General features: G+C 33.2%; 1 protein-coding gene across 1 annotated transcript in view; it reads left to right on the forward strand.

Annotated features, from left to right (window-relative positions):
- The window catches only part of MEF2C (myocyte enhancer factor 2C), a 120,908-nt gene that overhangs the window by 19,297 nt on the left and 79,360 nt on the right, over window positions 1-22,251 (forward strand). Inside the window, 1 exon segment of the mRNA XM_074282121.1 lies at window positions 13,442-13,645. Coding sequence (XP_074138222.1) covers window positions 13,442-13,645 — 204 coding nt within the window.

Raw genomic sequence — 22,251 nt, forward strand, 5'->3', positions numbered from 1 at the left:
AAAGCAGTTCTTTGTTGATCAGAACTAAAACAGATTTGACACCAAAACTGTACAATATTCTAATTTTTGAAAACTGAAATTTTCACAAATGATATATCAAAAACTTTACTTTTAGCAGATTATCTTCTTGATCTCAAATCGCAAATTGCAAATCGCAAATTGCAAATCTCAAAAAAGGACTAGTTTAACTCTATTTCAATTTCATACTAGAATGAGGAAATCTGAAATCTCAGTAAATGACAAAATTTCACCACTTTCAAAATACTAAACTTTAAAATTCTACTTACCAGATATAGCATTCTATCCTTCTGTAATACTTCCTCTGAGCTCATTCTTATAACCCACATTCACTGGGCAGAGTAAGTACTCAAGAGAAACTGATACTATACCCACAAATGTAAAGGTAACCATAAGACTGACTATCTTCCCAACCCTAATTTATGAGCACCCATTGGTGATGTTCTCTTTATCATTCATCCGATAGACATGGATCTTCAGCCAAAGATATTTATTCAAATTACATAGCAAGAAAAGTACTGATAAATCATGTGTCAGAACTAGGAATCTATTCTCCTCCAAATACAAAAAAGTGGGCATGAACTTAAAGTACAATATGGAGAACATATGTAAACAAGGGTATTAACAACTCCAGAAGTGCAGGACTTCAGTGTCCTTTCTTCTGAAATAAAATTGTCACATATTTCTCTGCATTATAATTGGTTATAGCACTGGTGATAGGTGAGTTGCTCTGTTGCTTATATGAGTTGGTCTCACAGAATTTAGGATCTCTGTGAGTTGGCAGCTCAGCTTGGGCTGTTCCTTATAGAGAATGATATCTTAGATTGGTCAATCTGTGAATAAACTAAATAAGACCTCTGGACTGCTGTAGGACTGGTTCTAGCAGATCACTCAGTGCTATGCAGCTCCCATACTGGACCAGGTAGGTTTTTTCGAAACTAGGGTTTTCTCAGGACAGAGTCTCTGCTGGACAGGTAAATCCACTATATTTGCTGAACTTATTCTTCATTGGCCAACCACAGTCTTTTACCACATTCAGCAACTGACTAGACTAAGTGGTACTGTACTGTCTTCAGCTGAAGTCTGACAGTATTTTTGTCAGCTCTATTTTTTAATTCTTTTAGCTAGGGCAATAACCCATAGCCTCAGATAAGCAGAAGCCTCTCCTCTTTAAATACTTTAAAGTCTCTGCAATAAAATTTAGAACCACCAAGAAGGAAGTAGAAGTCAGCAAGGTATTCCACCAAAGACTTAAGGTGATCCATCCTAATGTGTCACTTACACTTCACAGAATTCTTCTGGAGTTTTATGCAGATGTTCAACTTGATATAAAGTTAAAAATACAATTTATGCCACTGAGGCAAGTTCATTGATCTTCCCTAGTTTCTGCATATGCTATTGACCTATCCAAGCCACAGACCTTTTCTAGGATGTAGAATGTTTATTTTTGTATCTGAACCACTTCCCCTTAATATTTAAATGTCTCTGTCTTTTCATTTCTTATGACTATTTTTTGCTCACATCTCACTTACTATTACACTTACAGTTATTGTACTTTCTCACACACTTTATATTTCAAGGATCCTTCAATCTTTTGATCTATTCCTATATCTTCATTTCACTGTGATTTAATTTTTCTCTGTAGGCACCCTGGACCCTGTGTTCTACCACTTTAATGTTTCACTATCCAATACTCTGGAATGATTTGCTTCCCTGACATTTCACTATTTCCAACCTATTAATCTTCATTCATGAAAATTGGTTCAATAAAAACAATTCACACAAGCCTCTGTGTACATGATCACAGTATATTCCCTTCTCATTTTCATCTCTTAGAATCCTAATGGGGCTTCAGGATTTAGCTAAGGTTCTGACCACTCTGTGAAGCATTCAATGACACCCCCAGTCATGTATTCTTTCTCCACCCTCAAATTACCTTGTGTTTATGCCTCTTTATACATATACCATCACTTTAGTAAAATAAAATCCTTACCATATGAGTTTCCTGCTCTTGCTTTCAGGATGAAAGAATCACAGGAGTTCACAGACTAAAGCTTTTTTCAACACTACACATTTATGGAACATTAACTTAGATGAGATTTCACTATTTCTTTTTAAAATTCTCCTTTTTTAGTTATTTAATAATTTTATTTAATTCACTTAATCATTTTAATTAATTAGCTTCAGCATTAAATATATACAAAATGTACAAAAAGACTTATGTAACTATGAATTTCATTTCTATAATGTACTTTAAAAATGTATATTAAATTTCAAAAGGTAGTAGCAAAATTGCCTCTTTTCTGTTTTCTTCTGATCTTTTTGTTTTCTTCATCACTTATTACATCTTGACAATAGTTTTGATCTCTTTTTACTAAATTTCTATCTCATTGCTTCACAACATGTGTTCCAGATGTTTTCCCTCTTTCCCAAGTCCCTATGAATAACCTAGTTTTCTGTAGTTAGCATCTCCTACTTTACTGATTCTTAGGCTAATTGATATAAGCTCCCTCAACCCCTTCCTTCATTCCTCAAAAACTTCTCTGAAAAATCACCTACTCTCTTCTTTTTTTTTCTTGTCACAGAAAATAAATATCACGACTCTTTATTCATTCTGGCCTCCTACAGAACCTGGCTCCTGCAGTCAGTTAGTGAATTTAATAAGATGAAACTTAATAAAGATTTTTTAAATTTTTTTCTATGTGATATAGTTCTATGGGAAGTGGGAGGACTATATTGCCAAAGATAGTGTGTGTGTGTATAATATGTAAAACACACAAACACACATATATACATACACATACACACATATACATATGTTTTAGTTGACTGCAAACTGAACAAGAGTCAACAGTTCAACACAAGAAGAAAAAAGTTAATGAGTTCTTAGACTATATAAAGAGATAAAGAATATCTACACATGGAAAATATCAGTTCCAATGTGGTCAGAGTGAATCTGCAATGTTATGTATAGCCTTGGGCATGCTATTTTGTAGCACTTTTAGAGAAAGACAAACAGGATAGTGAGAAGGTTTAAACCATGCCATCTGAAGACTAATTGAGGAAACAGGTTGTGGGTGGGAGAGGTTTGACATCAGTAAAGCAGAGCAAGGAGAAATATATCCTCCTCCTCCAAATCCTTAAAGTTATCAGGAAGAGGGATCTTATTAATTCTGCTTAGCTCCAGAGGGTAGAGCTAGAAGTCATAATGGCAGATGCATAGAGGTAGATTTAAACCCAGTGTTAAGGAAAGTTTACAACTTCAGTGTAATAAAACAAAAGTTTAATAGACTGTTTCAGTCAGTAGTGGATTTCTCCTCATTGGAGCAGAAGCTCTTAATCTTTTCGGGTTTTATCAGCCCCATCTGGTGAGAAATGTTTACCACTTCTTAGTTCTGTTTTTAAATATATAAAATTAAATATGTATGTGTGTGTATCAAAGAAAATAAATTATATTCAAATACAATTAGCAGAATTTTTATTTAAATTCACAGGACTCAGATTCTAAGACACACATCCTCCCTCCAGTGACTAGAGAGCTTGAAGTAAAAGTTGGCTTTCTACTAGTTGAAGATATTATAGAAGAAAAATTATATAGGTACAGGTAGGATTAAATGGTCCTTTATAATGGCAAGCTTTTGTGATTTTACTCAAAAGCAGCTCAATCTCATTCTTTATCAGTCACAGATGGCTGTCAAAGCAGTATATCCAGCCCCCATCTTCCTGAATTCTAGTTTCATTTTGCCAGTTACCTATTGGACACTTCTTCCCAGCTTTGACATCAGAATTCCAAGTTCACTATATCCATCATTTTCTCTCCTATACCTTTTCTTCCTCCAAACTTCTAGAATTCTATTAAGGACTCTGAGGTTTAGAAATCATTGACTCTTCTCTCTTTCATCATGGTAAATGCAACCAGTACCCAAATACTGTTGTCAGTTCAACTGTTTCAGTATCTCTCATATTCATCCCTTCTCCAATGGCATAACCATAAGTGACCTCCCCACTGCCCTCATTGTACTTATTTACTTCCCTGCCCCTCTATTCTGTCATACAACTGCCGAAATTATCATCATAAAGACCTTTAAAGGTTTACCTTCTGATATTTGTCTTCTGGTAGTCTAATTCAAATATTCACATTCCCAAGCTCAAAAAAATCTAGTAGAATAAAATATAAATTTCCCAAAAAGCATCTAAAGCTCTCTATAATCTGGATCTAATCCACCTTTCCAATCATTTCATATTATGTACCTTCATGAATCGAAATTTCATTATTTAGCAAACAAGTACAATTTGTGGATTCCTGTTTCCTAAACTCAACATTCCATCTTCTCTCTCATTTTCTCTCTTCCATTTACATTAGCCTCCCCATACTTAAAATGTTTCCTTCTCATTTCCATGTTAGAATAATTCTCTTGCTTCAAGACTTAACTGAGATTGCACCTCTTCCATGAAGCCTTCCCTGTTTATATTCAGTTTTTAGTGCTTTCTCTTAACTATGTATATGATGAATTACTGCACATTAGAATGTTACCGCCTTGAGAATATAAACAGTGTCCTTAGATCTTTGTATTCCCAGAACCAAGCATAGTGACTTGTATGTAGTATACATTAAATATATGTTGAAAAGAATAGAATAGTCTGAACTTTATATTTTTCCCACTGACTAAACTAGTACTCTTCATACTGGTGATATGCAATCCATATTGAAGAAATTTAAATTATTTTTAGAAATCCTAGCACATGAAACTTAGTGAAGAGAGAGGTAGAAAGTACAAGAAATTTTCTTTTGAGTAATTAATTCTCAACTTTCTCAAAAAAATACATCTTATATTTTAATTTTCTCCTTGCCTGAGTCTGACTTGAAAAGTATATGTCACTTTATGTCAAAAGTTCTATTAAACAAATAAAAAAGCAATTAAAATCATTAATATCTACTAAAATTATTAGTATATCTATACTGCCTAAAGAAAATTTTCTTTTAAATAAATAATGTTTACTTAAAAGTTAAATAAAGAGTATCCTCTTTTTAAGCACTGGGATTTTCAATACTATTTATAGGGAAATATATCATTTGGAAATTATCTTTATTTTCTATGTTACCATTTTATTTGCTTCTTTATAATTGTGGATGCATTCCAGCAATTGCCTAAGGAATGTGGCTTATGCTTTCAACCTCAAAAGTGCATAAGTCTGATTTATATCCAATTTTCCTCTTGAAAAGCATTATTTTAGGGCTTGTTGTAGGCATAAACTAAATGCTGAATTTATTTCTTAGGAAGATTTAAATTTCATAATCCAAATATTTACTACTGGGTCACCTTTACATCTGAAGCTTTTCAAATTCAAGATATAAGGGAACTTTATGGTGGTCAATATCTGTAGACTAATTTTATTTTTAGTACATATCTAACTTTTTTAAGCTATCAGAAAATTGAAAAATAAAATTTGTTGAATTATACTATTCATTTATACATTATTGCATTTACTCCTTGTCACTATGCAGGCTTGTTGATGTGCACATTGGAAACATTTTTTCTTCTTAACTACCTTAAACAGATTCTTTGCTCACCTAAAGTTGAAAATACTATTTTTGAAACAGAAATATGGACTTCTCCCCATTGCAAACTGTTGTAAAAGTATGAAAAATGTAATCATTATAGTACATTATCATGTTTAAATGTAAAAGCTCTGAATTGCAATCTTTGTCATTGAGTGGCATATTTTAAAAGAAGAGTAATATCCCAGTTCTCTTTAAGAACATTAATGCTTAAAAACAATTTTATCTAGCAATGAACAATGGGGAAAAGCATTATGAAATACATTTGGAGAGATGCTATGAAGAACATGAACATAATACTGAATTAAATTTAGAGCAATTAAGAGCAAAATTTGAAGATTTTTCTTAAATGGTTTAATATATTTGTCACTCAATCTGCAGTTTTAATAAAAAAAACTATATGCATTGCATTTTGTGATAAGTGTTATTAAGTATGCACCATCCTGAAGCCTATTTGGTTAAGTTAAATGTATAGAAGTACCAAAAGGTAAAACACACTGTGGTTTTAAAGTTATTTTAGTACTTAGGTGAACTTTGATGGCCAGAAGCTCTAACGAGCTAAATTTTGAGGTTTCTATTCTACAGAAACCATACAGTATGGAGATAGTCCATCTACAATTTCGTGGTCATCAAGCCTGATTTAAAGTGGTTTTAGATACATTAAAGTATTTTGAGTCAATACAGTCTATATTTTGCATGTGATATGTTACCTATTTCACTTATTAAAATAATACTGATGTACAGATAATACTCAAATAAATGTCTCTTCTCTTCCTGAGTGGTTGCTTCTTAATGGCTTAAAGATGAAAACACTTGAAGAGCATTAGTATTTCAAAGAGCAGCAGATAAACAGAACAGTAAAATCTGGCCTCCAATTAACGCTGCCCTCTTCGTTTTTAGTCTTTCTATCTCAAGCGCCTAACACAAGTCCTTTAAAAAAAAATGTTCTTCTTCAAATCAAGAAGCATTTTTAAACTCCTGCTATGTTTCAGGAACTGTATGAAGTGCCAAAGATAAAAAGAGCAAAAACAAACAACAAATAATGAAGACAACAAAACAATCCTTACCCTCAAAAAGCTCATAGTCTACTGGGGGAGACAATTTGCAAGAAACTATGTATGAGCAAGAAATAAATATAAAAGTTAAAGATAATCACAAAAATAAGACATTAGAAGTAAAGATGAATAGAAAGACTATATGGTAAGACTGAATCTGGGACTTGCATATAAGGAATGTTTAATAGATGCTTCTAATTAAAGGAAATTTTCTTAAGACCTTGGTACCAATGACATTTATAATGAATCTATTATTTTTTGCTCATTCTAAGAAGAAAAAAGCTCTACTGCATTTAACTTTTTGAAATTAGTAATAATTGAGCTTAAAGATTTACAAGATTAGGTCCAGATAAACTGGTTTTCAAAATAGCTTATGTAATCAGATGTGAAATTATAAAATCTATATTTTGTCATAAGCATCTTGTTAAGAGCTACAAATATAGTGTTACAGAAGGAATGTGTGCTATTAGTATGCAGTACAAAGAAAAATACAGAAAATAGACACATAAAAGACATTTTCGACTAAGAAACTAGCTGGTAGGAATTAGTAACACAGAAATGTCAGATTCTCTGTGGTATGACCAGCAGGGATTCCAAGGTAGAAAGAGGTTACATCTAGTATAAGCTTGTATTAGGAATTCTAAAAGATTAAAACATTTTATAAATTACATGTATTAGAACTCTTCTACTACTGCACTAAGTCACCAATTCCCATGTAATTGGAGACAAATAGTATTTTGTTCATCTTCCCTTCACTTAAATCAAATATCTTATATGCATATTTAATAAATAAAATACATTTTTAATTAATGAAGCTTATGCTTCTATTTGCCTTTAAAAAAAGTATCTGTCTCTAATTTACTTTAAAAATCATATCATGGGGGAAAATCTAAGCCCATGATTATTTATAGCACTTATAACTGATGCTCTTAAATATTTTGCATGCCAGTGCCCACCAAATTTTTAGGATACTATAGATTACCTCTAAGAAATCATCGTTTTTTCCTCCTTTTATTGTATTCATTGTCCCAAACTGGCAGCCAAATAGAGCTCATCATCTTAATATTTTACAGTAGATTTTAACTAGATGTATACTATATGCCTTTGAATTCTCCTTTTTTAAACTCCATTTTAACCCAAGTCTTTTCCCTTCATCCTCCATCTTCTTATAGTTACTGAAACAAATTTTTCCTAGAGACACCATATCTCTTTTAGTATTGCCTTTGAGAATGGCTGGTTCATTTCTCAAACTCTTTGACACATAAGGCTAGCAAATTCCCCTTTCATATATTCCCTCTGCTTTTATTATTCAGCAACTATTTCTTATCTTTTAAAATTCACTGCATACTATCTAAGTCTTTGGGGTTAAATTATATAATATCACTCCAGGACACACACACACACACACACACACACACACACACACACGCTTTAATTAATGGTCCACAATGGTTTTTCACTACCCTTGTTCCCTTTGATCATTCCAACTCCCACAACCCCTGTTTCTAATGTTCTTTAGCACATTACATCATATACCAGATATCTAGTATACCATACCATTTGTAATTCCTAGTTATAGTTTACTTTAAAACATGACAAATCTGGAGCAGTTAGGTGGTAGAATGGATAGAACATTGGCCCTAGAGTCAGGAGGAACTGAGTTCAAATTTAGCTTCAGATACTTAATACTTACTAGATATGTGATCCTCAGCAAGTCACTTACCCCCAATTAACTTAAAAAACAAAAACAAAATATGACAAATCTTAAGCAACAATAAGATGGAACACTAGAACTAGGAGACTAGCTACACAGCAAAAGTCTAATAGTTCTCCTCAGTTTCATGGGCCAATTATCAAGCCTGAGAGATCAACTAAAGAAAAGAGAAAGCAGGTAAATACTATAAACTCAAGCAAATAAAGGGTAAAGTATAGAAAGATTTGCCAAGTTAGACAAATCGATAAGGATCCTGGGTTCAAGAAATACAAGGTATTCAGCTACGGCAAGGAGGGAGAAAGAAGAAGGGTAGAATTCTCCACAGGAACATAGATTTAGAACTGGAAGAAACATTAAAAATGTTATAGTCCAATACTTTCATTTTTCAGATAAAGAAACTGAAAGCCAGTTAGGACTAATTCTTTCTACTGCTTTGGTCTGTCAAAGAATATGAGAAATGGGACAGCTATTCTAATTGATATTGCTAAAAGAGATAGGGTGACTTTAGGAAAAAAATAAGAGAGAAAGAGAAAGGAGAAAAATTTAATGTGGGATTTAATAGAAGATAGTTCCAAAGGTTACCATGAAAACAGAGGGCAAAAAAGGTTATGGCTTGGGGAGAAGGAGTTTATTATGAAGTATAGAGGTAATGGTCTGATAACCCCAGATAACTGACTTTCCCAAAGTCACACAATTATTAAGTGGAAAACCCAGTTTTTGAACTTAGGTCCTCTGACTCCAAATCCAGAATTTCTACAATGGGACTGAGCAAAAAAGAGATGGAAATCTAGGAAATCTAGCTCAGGCTGGTAGAAATAAATAGGTTGTATAAGATAGGGCTTCTTAAACTTTCTCCACAAATGACCCTTTTCTACCTGAGAAATTTTTATCCAATTCCATCTCAAATCAGAGTGGATATTCTGGCAGCATTCATGCAGGCATAGTGTAAAATATGCATGTGGTATCTGCAGAACCAGTGAAATTGTGTGATGAAACATGGACAAGCACTGTCAGAGACACTTTGGATTCATTATGTGTTGGATTTTTAATTAATTTTTGGTCATCCATGGCTCTCTTCAACAATAAGATTACCAGTTCCACTTGTTCAATGATGAAGAGAGCCATCTACACCCAAAGAGAGAACAGTGGGAACAAAGTGTGGACCACAACATAGCATTTTCAATCTCTCTGTTGTTACTTGCTTACATTTTTTTTCTTTCTTAGTTTTTCTTTTTCTTCCTTCTTGATCTGATTTTTCTTGTTCAGAAAGATAACTGTATAAATATGTATATATAATGCTGCAGTCAACCTAAATTTCAGAGAGACCAAGCAGCAGGTGTAGGAACCCATATGAAATTAATGGAGAATAAATTTCCAGAAATAGCAGCAAAGGTTCTGAACAATAGTAGAGAAAAACAGACTAAATCAGTCATTAATAAGTCAACATCAACAGGTTAGCGGAAAGAGTACTAGTTTGGCAACTGGAAAGTCTAGGTTCGAGGTTGAACTCCAACATTTACTCAACTCTCTCACCTTGGTTTTTTCTCACTAAGTCTCAGTTTCATCCTCTATAGAATGGAAATAAAAGTACACACACTTCTTAACTCATATTTTTGTTATAAAGAAAGAATTTAAAGTCTCTAGGAGTTTGGAGTATTATTATTGTTGCTATCTAAGTGAAGATAGTGGCAGCAAGATTTAAGCTTAGTAGATCATCAAGGGCTTCAAGAGCTTCTCTGTTCCTTCTACCATGACCAAAACTGATTTCAGAGTGACATTGGACCTAAGACTCCAGTTAGAAACAAATTAATAGCTTCAACAAGTAGGAATCAAGGAAATGCTGATACTTCTCAAAGTCAGTGGAAAAGGGAGCATATTCAGAAATTCAACTCAATTAAATATAAGCATTTGTCCAGTTCAAAACATTGTTTTATGTATGTTTATGAGTGTTTAATACAAGAGGTGATATACATAAATAAAAATGAAAAAGTTAAAATATGACAAGGATAAAAGAGACATGCAAACAAAAGGTGTTCAGAAAGTTTAAGGAAGAAGATATTATTAGAAGATTGGATTCTAAAAAAAAAAAAAGAAGATGGGATTCTGGGGTATGATTGGGGAGGTTGATGATGTGACTAATATGGTTTCCTAAAGGAGGTATCACCTGAGTTGAGCATTGAAAGATATGAAGATTTCAAAGATGAGTTAAGGAAGGATATATGTATTCCATATACTAAACATTTATTAAACAAATATATAGGCAGGGAATATGGGATGGTCCATGAAAGAGGAAGCAGCTTAATTTAACTGGAAGATAAAGAGGAAAAAGAGAGTAATAGGAAATAAAGCTGAAAAGGTAGATCAGTATGGACGTAGAAGACTTTAAATATCAGCCTACTTTGTTGTTGTTGTTGTTTTTAACTTTAAATTATTGTTTCTGAAAAGATAAACAACACAGGTTATCAGATCTATATAAAATAAAGGCTATTTTGGCAGATGTAGAAAGGATGAATTAGAAAAAAGCAAAGAGAAGAGGTAAAGTGACACAATTAGGGGGTGATACAGAGCTGAATTGTAAAGGTTAATATGGAAATAAGGAGTAAATAGAATAAGAGATATGAATTAGACATGAATTGAGGAAGAAAAAGGAATAAACCCCCAAGCTTGAAGTCCAGAAGACCTCTATGTTCAAATCTAACTTCAGACACTTACTACTTGTATGACCATAGACAAGTCACTAAACCACTTGTGCCTTAGTTTCCCCGTCTTTAAAAAGATAGGGTTAGATTTGAACTCTAAGGCACCTTATCACTGTAAATTTTAAGAGTTAGGTTCAGAAATATGATAGCTTGAGAGGACAACAGAGTTGAGGGAAGATTTTTTATTTGCTAAAGTGACCAGATAAAAAGTAAAAGAACATTAGAAATGAAGGAGGGAATGACTGACAGAACAAATGTTTCAGGGAGTCATTAAGACATGAATAAAAGGATTAGAAGGCAGTAAGCAGATCAGAAAACATAAATTTATAGTATATATAGTCAGCATAGCATGATTTAATTTCTTCCTTCAACCATGCTATAAAGTGGAAGCAGAGAAGCAGATGATTATAAGAGAACCAAATTCCAACTCTCAAAAGAACAAGAAATGTTAAGGCAAAAGAAAATGCATTACTGAGGCAGCTAACTATAAAGTCAAGATTTTCAAAGTGATAAAAGTAAAGCAATAATAGAGATGATGGGCTGGAATAATGAGGAATCAAGGCACAAGAGGCAGAGGAAATCAGAAGAGTAAAGAACAGACTAGAATGACTAAAGCAAAGATGAGAGTAGAAAAAGATAAGTTTATTGTACTAGAATAGGTTTTTAGAGTTCTAGATCTGAGTGGACGGGCAGTTATAGGTGATGGCATAGTCTAAAGTCTGACCACTTCAGTTGAGACTGATTGGAGATAGAGTTCCTGGATAGGAAGAAGTTAATGAACCAGACTGAGGAGTTATGAGGTCAACAAGATAAAGAATAAAAGCAACATAGATGATGGAGGAATTGGTATAAAGAGTAAAATTAGGAAAAAATGAAAACAATGGGATATGGGAAATAAAACATGTGAGGTTGTGCTCAGAGAAGGGTTCCTATAAGGCATAAAACGTGACCTAAACCTTGATGATAGGTGCAATTTGAATAGTCTTAGAGGAAAAGGAAGGGCATTCTAGAGAAGAGAAACAATTATGATGATGATGAAGACAAGGCAGAAGAATTTGAACTAGAAATGGCAAATAAAATGGAGTTTGAAGATTTAATAAGATGAGAAAGGGTAATGTGATAAAAAGCAAAACTTAGATTACTTTTGGTAACTTTATTTTTGATCAATTGGAGGAAAGAGAAAGTAGGGATCAGTTAGAAAGTTGGTTATGATTGAAGTTGAAAGCTTTAATCATCTTAAAATGAGATTATGGAAATCTGATTGAAGAACTGACAGTACAAATGGAAGAAAACAAGATAAATTTTGAAAGAAAAAAATAATATAAATTGGTGAAATATTGAATAAAGGGGTGAGTGATGAAAAAGGGCCAAATATACTGCCACTGTTTATATCTGGTTAGGCCAGAAGTGTTCAGAACAGAACTGTTGCTTTTATTTTTAATTTTGTCTAAAGATATTTCTTAAGTCCTGACTTTGTGACTACCAGAAGACATCACTGATCTAGAGCTAAAGAGATCTTAGAGATAATTCAATATTACTCTATCCCTTTCCTGAGAAGAAAAATGAATCTCAGGAATGTTAAATAACTTGCCAAACATACTACTAGGAAATAAGTGTTTGTGGCAGAATTTGTACCCACATCCTCTGACTCCAAAGTCAGAGTTGTTTCCATTGTATAATGCATAATTAACCATTTCTGAGGTCAGGCTTCAATTTTATCACAGAACTAAATAAATAAGAAATTAAATTTTAACTTTCAAATTAGCTAACGATGCCTACCAAAAAGGCCTGAGAAAAAAAAAATAGTTTTTGCCAGAGTTAGAAATTGAGATTTTGGAATGCAAGCCTTTTAAAATATGAAACTTTTAGAAAGGAAGGGAAGGCAAAAGAAGGGTAGACAAGAGAAGGAAAGAGAGATTAAATGAAAAGATATATTTGGGCAAAATATTTGATGCTCTGAAATGAAATTTTGTAAATGGATGGTTCCAAAGATAGAACATTAGTTTGTGAAATAACAAAAATTTCCTTTCCTGTCTTCATAAAAACATACTACTTCAAATGATTCATTAAGTTATGTGTATATATAAATGTATATATATACACACACACACACACACACACACACACACACACACATATATATATATATATATATATATATATATATATATATATATATATATATATATATATATATATATATATATATGTCTACCATTTAGAACCCACAGATTTTTTATATTCTTAGCTAAAATACAGTTTGGGATTTCTTTGCTTCCTTTCTGAATATAAAAGTGTTTAGGAGAGTATGGCAGATATGTCATTGTTTTAAGAAAAAAAGAGTACTTTAAAAAACACAATTTTTGACAGACTTTTTTTCCTCCTTTTTTTTCAGGTGACATTTACAAAGAGGAAATTTGGATTAATGAAGAAGGCTTATGAGCTGAGTGTTCTATGTGACTGTGAGATTGCGCTAATCATCTTTAACAGCACCAACAAACTGTTTCAGTATGCCAGCACGGACATGGACAAAGTGTTGCTGAAATACACGGAGTACAATGAGCCACACGAGAGCCGAACAAATTCAGACATTGTTGAGGTAAGAATTAAGGCTTTATGAGAGTAAAGCTTTGACAGAATTGTAGGACAACTCACCAAATGTTTATATTGCTTCTGAACTGCAGTACTTAATTCTCTTCAGAATGTAGTTATGTCAAGAATAGTGGGGTGGGGGGAAGAGAGGGGAGTTACTTAAAACTAATGCTGTTATGATTGATCTGTTTACCACTTTTTTTCTTATTCATGTAGTTGGAATGCTAGAGAAAATTATTCATTTTAAATTATATTATTTGATCCATTTCTGTGAAACTTGAATACACATTCAGGATCTGATAGTTCATGAAGAAATAATTCTAAATGATTGTTGTAGCAAATAATTTTTTTACAGAAATTAATTCAGATTTAATATATTACATTAAGAATAATGTGGCAGATTTGCAGCACAAAGATTTTAGTTTTCTGGCATGTTCAGGACTTCCTAGTCCTTTTCTTATAGGATCTTATAATCTAGAAGGAGGATAATATATATATATATATATATATATATATATATATATATATATATATATATATATATCCATTAATAACTATATTATGCAAGTTAGTATATGATTCAAGTCAGAGGGACGATAAAAAAAAGAGTAGCATGAGAAATTTTAAAAGAGGAGGCTACATTGGGGAAAACTTTGTAGAGGAGGTGATGATGCCTAAATTGCCCGTGAAAGTGAGATTCATTTTCTGAGTTTAATGGGAAACATGAGAATCTGTTCAAGGTCAGAAGTGAGAAGGAGAGAGGAGCAGATAACATGAGGAAATGTACATGATTGTGAAAGGGTTAAAAGCAAATATTACCAAACATTAAGATACAACAGCAAGTATAACAAAATTTTATTATAACTTTTTTACAATTGTTCAGCACACTCTGTGTTTGAGATTCAAAATGGTTTTGAATCACCTACCAAATAATCCCAAGAGTTTACCTTCATGAGCAAAAAAATATTAAGGGAAGAAAGTAAAAGATGAGAGTTTTTCCAATTTTATTAGCTTACTCTTCTTACCATCTTCTACTGGATCTTGCTATTTTCTTGCTTTCCTAGAATATTTTGAAAATTTTATTTACAAAAGGCATTTTGATCAAGTAAACGTCATTCCTATCATAATTAGTCTCAGTCATTACTAAAAAAAAATAGTATTTGTCCAAATAAAATTAATCAACCCATAGCTTTCCCTCTCACATTCTCCCTTCAACAGTTAAAAATGTTTTTAATTTTACTTTCAATAATAGTTATTATTAAAAGTTAGTTTGAAGTTTGCAACGAATGTCATGCTTTTAAATATTCTTCATTCCAAGACTAAGCAAAAAAAATATTAACTTTATGGTGGCAAAAGTAAATTATGAATAGACCTCATGCAGTTATGTACTTAAGAGTTTTTAGAGATCATTCAAGTGGTCACTACAAATATAAAATTTAAAGTTGATACTTAACTGAAAAATGCTTTGTGTTTGAGGAAATTTATGTATTTAATGCTTCTCTTAGAAATAGTATTTTATTTATATGTATCTATATATAAGTATACATGAAATATATGTGTGTAGCTAGCTAGATGGATGGATAGATAGGTAGATGTATAATGTAAATAGATGGTAGATAGATAGATAGATGTATAATGTAAATGAATACATTTACATTATAGAATACTTTTGTTGTTGTAGACCTGTAAATTCATTGATGTCAGAAAGAACTCCCAGTATGGAAATGCCTTCTAACAGTACACACATCAAGTCTTCTACAACTTAAAAAAACACCTGGGCAATTGATAGGTTAAGTGACTCATCCAGTGGCAAACTGCCAACATGTAACAGGTCTCCTGAATTCTAAAGCTGATTCTATCCACACTGATTTGTGACTATATGGAAATAATCAGTTTTTGACATATTGTCCATATTCAAGGTATTCTTATTTTTCTTGTCTACATATACAAGTCAAAAGTATTATGTCAATCAGTCATCAGTATGGATTTATTAAGTACCTACTATGTTCTGTGCAATGAGCTAAGTCTTGTGGTATCAAAAAAAAAAAAGGCAAAATACTATTGCTGTCCATGAGGAGCTTATATTAGGGGAAAGATTAAGCAATGTATAAACAAACTATATAAAGGATAATAGGAAATAGCAGAAAGAAGGCACTAGAATTTAGACAGACTGGAAATGGGTTCCTATAAAAGATGGGATTTTTAGCTCAGACTTGAAAAAAGCAATGGAGTACTTATAAGACAAAGTCTTCCATTTTTAAAAATCATAGCTCATTTTTATCTGTAATATTTAATGCTTTGATATTTCATCTTGGTGTGAAAATAGCATTAAGTTCTCAATGGCCATATATTTGGAATTTGACCTCCAATATTTCCTACTAAGCTGCAAAGGTTTAGTGTACAAACCTGAGAATGTCCTTCATCTCCTAAATTCAAAGAAAATCATCACCAGAAGTTTGACCAAAATGCTTTTGGCCACAGCATTCATGAAAACAAACTAAGATGTGAAGGTTTACATCAGTGGGATAATAGGCCCATGCTAATGAAATTCAAATCCTAGAAGTATTAGAAGTTTTTAAGCTTAGAAATACTAAATAAAATTCAATAACAAAACTTCCAGAAATATAAGAAATTGTTTAGTTCCTTGAAAATTTTTGTAATGGAATTTAATTTTTGTTGTTTGGTAGTGTTAGTGTCTTCATTACCCTTTTGGGGTTTTATTGGCAAAGATACTGGAATGGTTTACCATTTCTTTCTCTGGCTCATTTTACAGATGAAGAAACTAAGGTAAACAGGTTTAAGAGACTTGCTCAGCATCATGCAGAAAGTAAGCATCTAAGGTCAAAATTGAACTCAGGTCCTAACTCCACTAAACTAGCTGTTTTAACACCAAATTCTTTAAGTTTTACCATTCCTTAAAGATTAAATTAAATAGAAGACAATCATTTTGCTTCAAATATAGGGAAATACTTCACTTTCATGTGTGTATTTGTGTTCGATTTATAAGAGTTTAACATATACATGAGGTCTCTTTTTGAGTATACAGTTAATAAGGTATACAATCCTCCTACACAACTTAGAAGCACTTAAATACTGCTTATTTTCCATTTCCTTTTACAAATGGATATTTGGAAGTTTTTAGGATATTAAAGAGGCAGTTATTGTTTCTTCAGTGTAACATCATCAAACTATTTTGAACCCAGAAAAGGTACAATTTTGAAGCTTTTAGGTCCTACTTTCAGAATGACAATACTATACATTGTAAGATATTTATCTAAGAATATGCCAGTCACTTTCATCAATTATTAAAGCAAAATTAACAGAAAAAAAAGATTTTAAGAGTTATGGTGAATTAAATGCACTTAGCTTTCTCAACCCAATTAATTCCTGATTTCCCTGTTTTCAAGCCTCAGATAAAATGTTTCCTACCAGAAGTCTTTCCCACTTCTCCCTAATACTACTGTCTTTTCTCTAAGAGAATTTGCAATTTATCCTGCCTTGTTTGTCCACAGTTGTTTCCATGTTGTTTCTGCCATTAGATTGTAAGCTCTTTGAATGCAGGGATTTTTAAATATCCTCTGAGCTTAATGCTTTGCTTGGCACATTATTGTTCAATCATTCAGATGTGTCCAATTCTTTATGACTCAGTTAACTATACAGCACACTAGACCCTCCATCAGAGAAGTTTTTCTTCCAATGTCATGCATTCCAATACAGCCCATGGGATTTTCTTGATAAAGTTACTGGACTGTTTTACCATTTCCTGCACAAGTGGGTCAGTTTTTGTCAGAAGTCTCCATCAAGACATGTTCATTTTGGGTAGTCCAGTGTGTCATAACTGGTAGTTTCAGTGAGCTGCACAAGCCCCTCCACTACAAGGCAGTGATCCAGGAGGGCACAGAATAAGCATATAAAGTATATAAATGTTTAACTCTAACATGGCAATGGTTTACTTTAACCAGTCTTTAAAAGTAGCTAGACAGGAGAATATAGAGATCATTCAGGAAAGGAGAGGGTAAGGGATGGAGGTGGGAGAATCAGTCACATTGATTGAATTTGTACACTTGAATGAGAAATTGATTATATTGTATAGAAGATATAGAGAATCTTGCTTATGGGAAAGGAGAGCCCTGAAAAATCGGTTTCCATGTAGATTTAACAAAACCTTGAAATTTCAGTAATCTTGATGCTACTAAGTAAAGTTTTAAATCGTGTTTATTTTCAATAAAAGAATTATAACTGAATGGAGTTAAATAGCAGGAGAGTTCTAGCATAAAGGGTCATTTGTTATGCCTCTTCCCATTTGGACTATTACCTCTACTCTCAACCCCCCGAATTAGTTTATTCACAAGGAAACAGAGAAAAACCACACGGTTTCAAACATTCAGACTGAAATATAAGATTCCTGGGCCATGTTACAGACAGTGTTGCAGGGTCAGAGGAAATTGTGCAGTGCGTGGGTGTTGAAAAAGATTCTTCTCTTAACAAAAAAGCTCTGCGTAATTATCATGTCTTTGCTTGATAATTAGCACTACTGTTACAATGGCACAAAGACTCACAAAAGCTTAACGAGAAGACTGCAATCGGGTTTTTTTGTTTTTTTTTTCCTCCATTCTGAATGCAGTTTGAATATATGTTTAGATACAATATATAAATGTGTTGGATTTAGTAAATGTGCTAAATTTTTAATCCATTGGTTTAAAAAACAAAAACAGTTGTATTTAAAGCATTTCCTTTGAAGGAAGTCCATTTCATTTAACTTTACTGACATTAAGAGAGAATATTTACCTTTGTGTATAAGGCTATTAAAATGCTATAAGAATTCTGAAGATATTAATGGGCCATGTCTTTCCCCTCTCGGTTGTGCTCAACAGTCCAAATTTACTTAATCACTCCCCCACCTTACATACAGAAAATGGTTTCCTTTACATAGAGCACCATTCTGAACATTCTTCAGTATTGTGAAGAATACTGCTCATTCTTTTAGTATACATTATTGAATGCCAACTGTGTACATAGCTCTATAATGCATACAGTAAGGGAAACAAAAGAAGCAGATGTAGAGAAATTTACAACCCATTTATGGAGACAAAACACAACCTAGGTTAGACAAAATTAATGATACCAGAGTGGTACAGCTATAGAAATGAATGCTAAGAAATCTAAGTAAATTCAAAAAACATCCTTTGTTTCTATGGTCCTGGGGAGAGAATCTTTTCCATGATTCAAGAACTATAAATGTCACTGTGGTTTTATAAGCTCATTCTAGTAGACTGAGTGGGCAGCTAGATGGCACACTGAATAGAGAGCTGGACCTGGAGTCAGTAAGATCTGATTTCAAATCCAACCTTACATGTTTATTAACTGTGTGACCTTGGATAAATCATCAGATGTTTTATAGCCTCAGTTTCCTCATCTGTAAAATGGAAATAATAATAGCACCTCCTTCAGGCTTGTAATAAAGTTCAAATTACATAGTAATTATAAAGGACTTTAGCATTTAGTGCTCATCTATAAAATGGGAATAATAATAGTACCTTCCTCAGAGTTGTAATAAGGTTCAAATTATATAATAGTTATAAAGTGTTTTAGCATTTGATGCCTGCCATTGAGAAAGTGCTATATTTTGCTAACTATTGTTATTATTCATTATAAATAATAGTGGTCCAAAAAGCTTCCAAAAATTGCTTTTCTGGTCCTTAGGAGATGATACATTTATTTTTTAAAAAGCAGAACAGAATAGTGGCTTTCTAAGGAGATGGTTGCCCTATTTAACATGTCCTTTACCCAATTATCAGCTTAAGCTTAAAAATGTTCACTTCTAACCATGTAGTTTAGTGGTGCAATAGATAGTGTGCTGGACTTGGAGTTAGGGAGAATCATCACCCTGAGTTCAAACACTGATCTTTGACAAGTACTCTGTGTGTGTGACCCTGTTCACCTCCATTTATTCATCAGTAAAAAGAGCTAGAGAAGGAAAGCAAACCTTTTTTAGCATCTTGGCTAAGAAAATCTCAAAATGAGATCACGAAGAGATTACTTAACAATAATAATAAAAACATGTCATTCCCTTGCTCACAGACCTTCAGTGACTGTGGAACAGAGAAGTTTTTTGGATTAAAAAAAAAAAAAAAACTCAACTCATCACCATTGCCTCACCAAAATCTATTTCCATCTTCTCTTTGCAGATTGTTCTTATTTGTGCAGTCTCCTTCCCTCTCAGGAGCACTGATCCCAGTCTTAACCAGACTTTCCTGACCATTCATAAAGGCTATCATTCTCCATTCCTGAAATGTATTCTCTCCCTGCTTCTCTCTCTACCAGATTCGTGTCTTCCGTCATTGTCCAGCCTCAGGTGCCACCAATTTTCTGAAGTCTTCTATAACCTCAAAGCTAAATATAATTTAGGAACCTCAGTCTGCTTCTCTTCTTTTGTCCTTATTTACTCTCTGGGTATACCATAAATCTTAGTGCAAACTTAAGCTTTAGTACCTTAAATTTGCACTGATACTTTTGGGACACCCTATACAATCTTTTATTTGTGTACATAGTGAAATCCTTCTTTTATATTGCAAACTTTTTGAAAGTAGGGCTCAAGAGTAGAGATTTTCATCTTGGTACAATGACTTGTACATATTAAAAGATCATAGAATTAGAATTGGAAGAGGTTATCTAATCCAACCCCTTATTTTTTTTTTTTACCAATAACAGACTTACCCCTCCAGGTCACATAGATATTAAGTGGCAGAGTCAAGATTTGTATGCAAGTCCTTTTTCTTAAAGCCAAAGCCCTTTCCACCAATACTACAATTCATGTCAGGATAGGATAGGAAAGGGAACAGATCTGATATTTCATTGGTATTGGGAACTCCAATGTATCTTCTTTCTAACTCATCTTAGTATCTGGCTTGGCACTCTAAGGGACTTGCCCAGAGATCTGTAACCAGTATTTGACCAAGGCAATGTTTGAATCCTGGTATTCCCAAATTGAAGGCTCTCTATCCAGGTATCAAAAATTTTATTTCTGCCTTCAAGAAGTTTACAATCTGATGAAGATAACATGCAAACAATTATGTACATTCAAAATATATATCAAGAAAACATAATCTTAGAAGTGTCTTAGGTGTCACTCTATTTGGAAGGGATGAAGCCTCAAAGGAGACTAGGAAAGGCTGGAGGCAAAAGTGAAGCCATTGCAAGTATGAAGAACGGCAGATTAAAAGGCAATGAGAGGAATGGCCTGTCAAAACCAGTGTCGAAACAGAGGATTTACAGGTGAAAAGGGGCAAGGTTACAAAGGGATTTAAATGTCAAAAGATTTGATTCTACACCATCTGTTCTAAAGGTGATAGAGATTCACTGGAGTTAATTGGCTAGGGGAATGACATGATCAAACCTATACTCTAAGAAAATCACCCTATTCTCCAGTAGTGTATAGGTGTGAAGTGGGAGAGGCTTGAGACATGGAGATTAGTCAGAAGATTAATTTCAATAGTCCTGGTTAGAGAGGTCAGGGTTGTATTGGTGGTTGTGAATGGAGAGGAAGGGGCATATACAAGATAATGGTATGGCAGAAATATCTATAATGTTAATGCAAGTGAGAAGTCAAGGATAACATCAAAATGTGAGAGCCTGGGTACCTAGGAAAATGGTGATATCTTTGACAGTAATAGAAAACTTGGAAAGAGAATGAGTTATGATTTGTACATGATGGCTTTGAGATGCCTTCAAGACATTGACATGTCCCCAAAACATTTGCTTATATAAGACTAGAATTCAGGAAAAAGATTATAGTTGGATATACAGGTCTGAGAATCATCTGCATTGTTGTTGCTGCTCAGTTCTTCATGTTCAATTCTTCATTTCTTTTCTTGACAAGGAAACTGGAGTGTTTTGCTATATCTTTCTCCAGCTCATTTTACAGATGAGGAAACTAAGGCAAACAGGTTTAAGTGACTTAAGCAGGGTCACACACTCAGGGTCTGAGGCCAGTATTCTATCCAGCATGTGTACATAAAGATAATAATGAATCCATGAGGCAAGAAGAAATCACTAAGGAAAACAATCTAGAAGAAGAGAAAAGGGCAAATAATGAAAGCGCATGGATTTCATATGACATGAATAAAGATTCAGCAAAGGAGATTGTAAGAAGTCAAACAAGTAAAAGAAGAAACAGGAGAGGGTAGTTCCATGGATACTTAAAGTGGAGAGACTACCCAGGAAGACAGGATGATTAACAGTGTCAAAGGCTGCAAATAATTACAAAGAGTGAAGATTGAAGAAAGACCATTAGATTTGACAATTAAAGAATCACTGGTAATGTTGGAGAGAGCATTTTCAATTGAACAATGGCATCAGAAGCCAAATTGTGGAGAATTTAAAAGTAAGAGGAGATATGGAGGTACCCTATATAGATGGCTTTCTCAAATGTAAATCTGGCCTTAAAAGTAAGATTTGGAATCAGAAAGACATAATTTGAACTGGATTCATACATTTAGCTATATAGTCTCAGTCAAGCCACCTCCCCTCTGTCTGTTCAGTTTCTTCTGCCAAATGGAATTACTAATAGCACTTATTCTCCAGATTTTTATGACAATCATTTAGGTTATAACA

Source organism: Sminthopsis crassicaudata, chromosome 1 (assembly GCF_048593235.1).
Source record: "Sminthopsis crassicaudata isolate SCR6 chromosome 1, ASM4859323v1, whole genome shotgun sequence".
Classification (NCBI taxonomy): domain Eukaryota; kingdom Metazoa; phylum Chordata; class Mammalia; order Dasyuromorphia; family Dasyuridae; genus Sminthopsis; species Sminthopsis crassicaudata.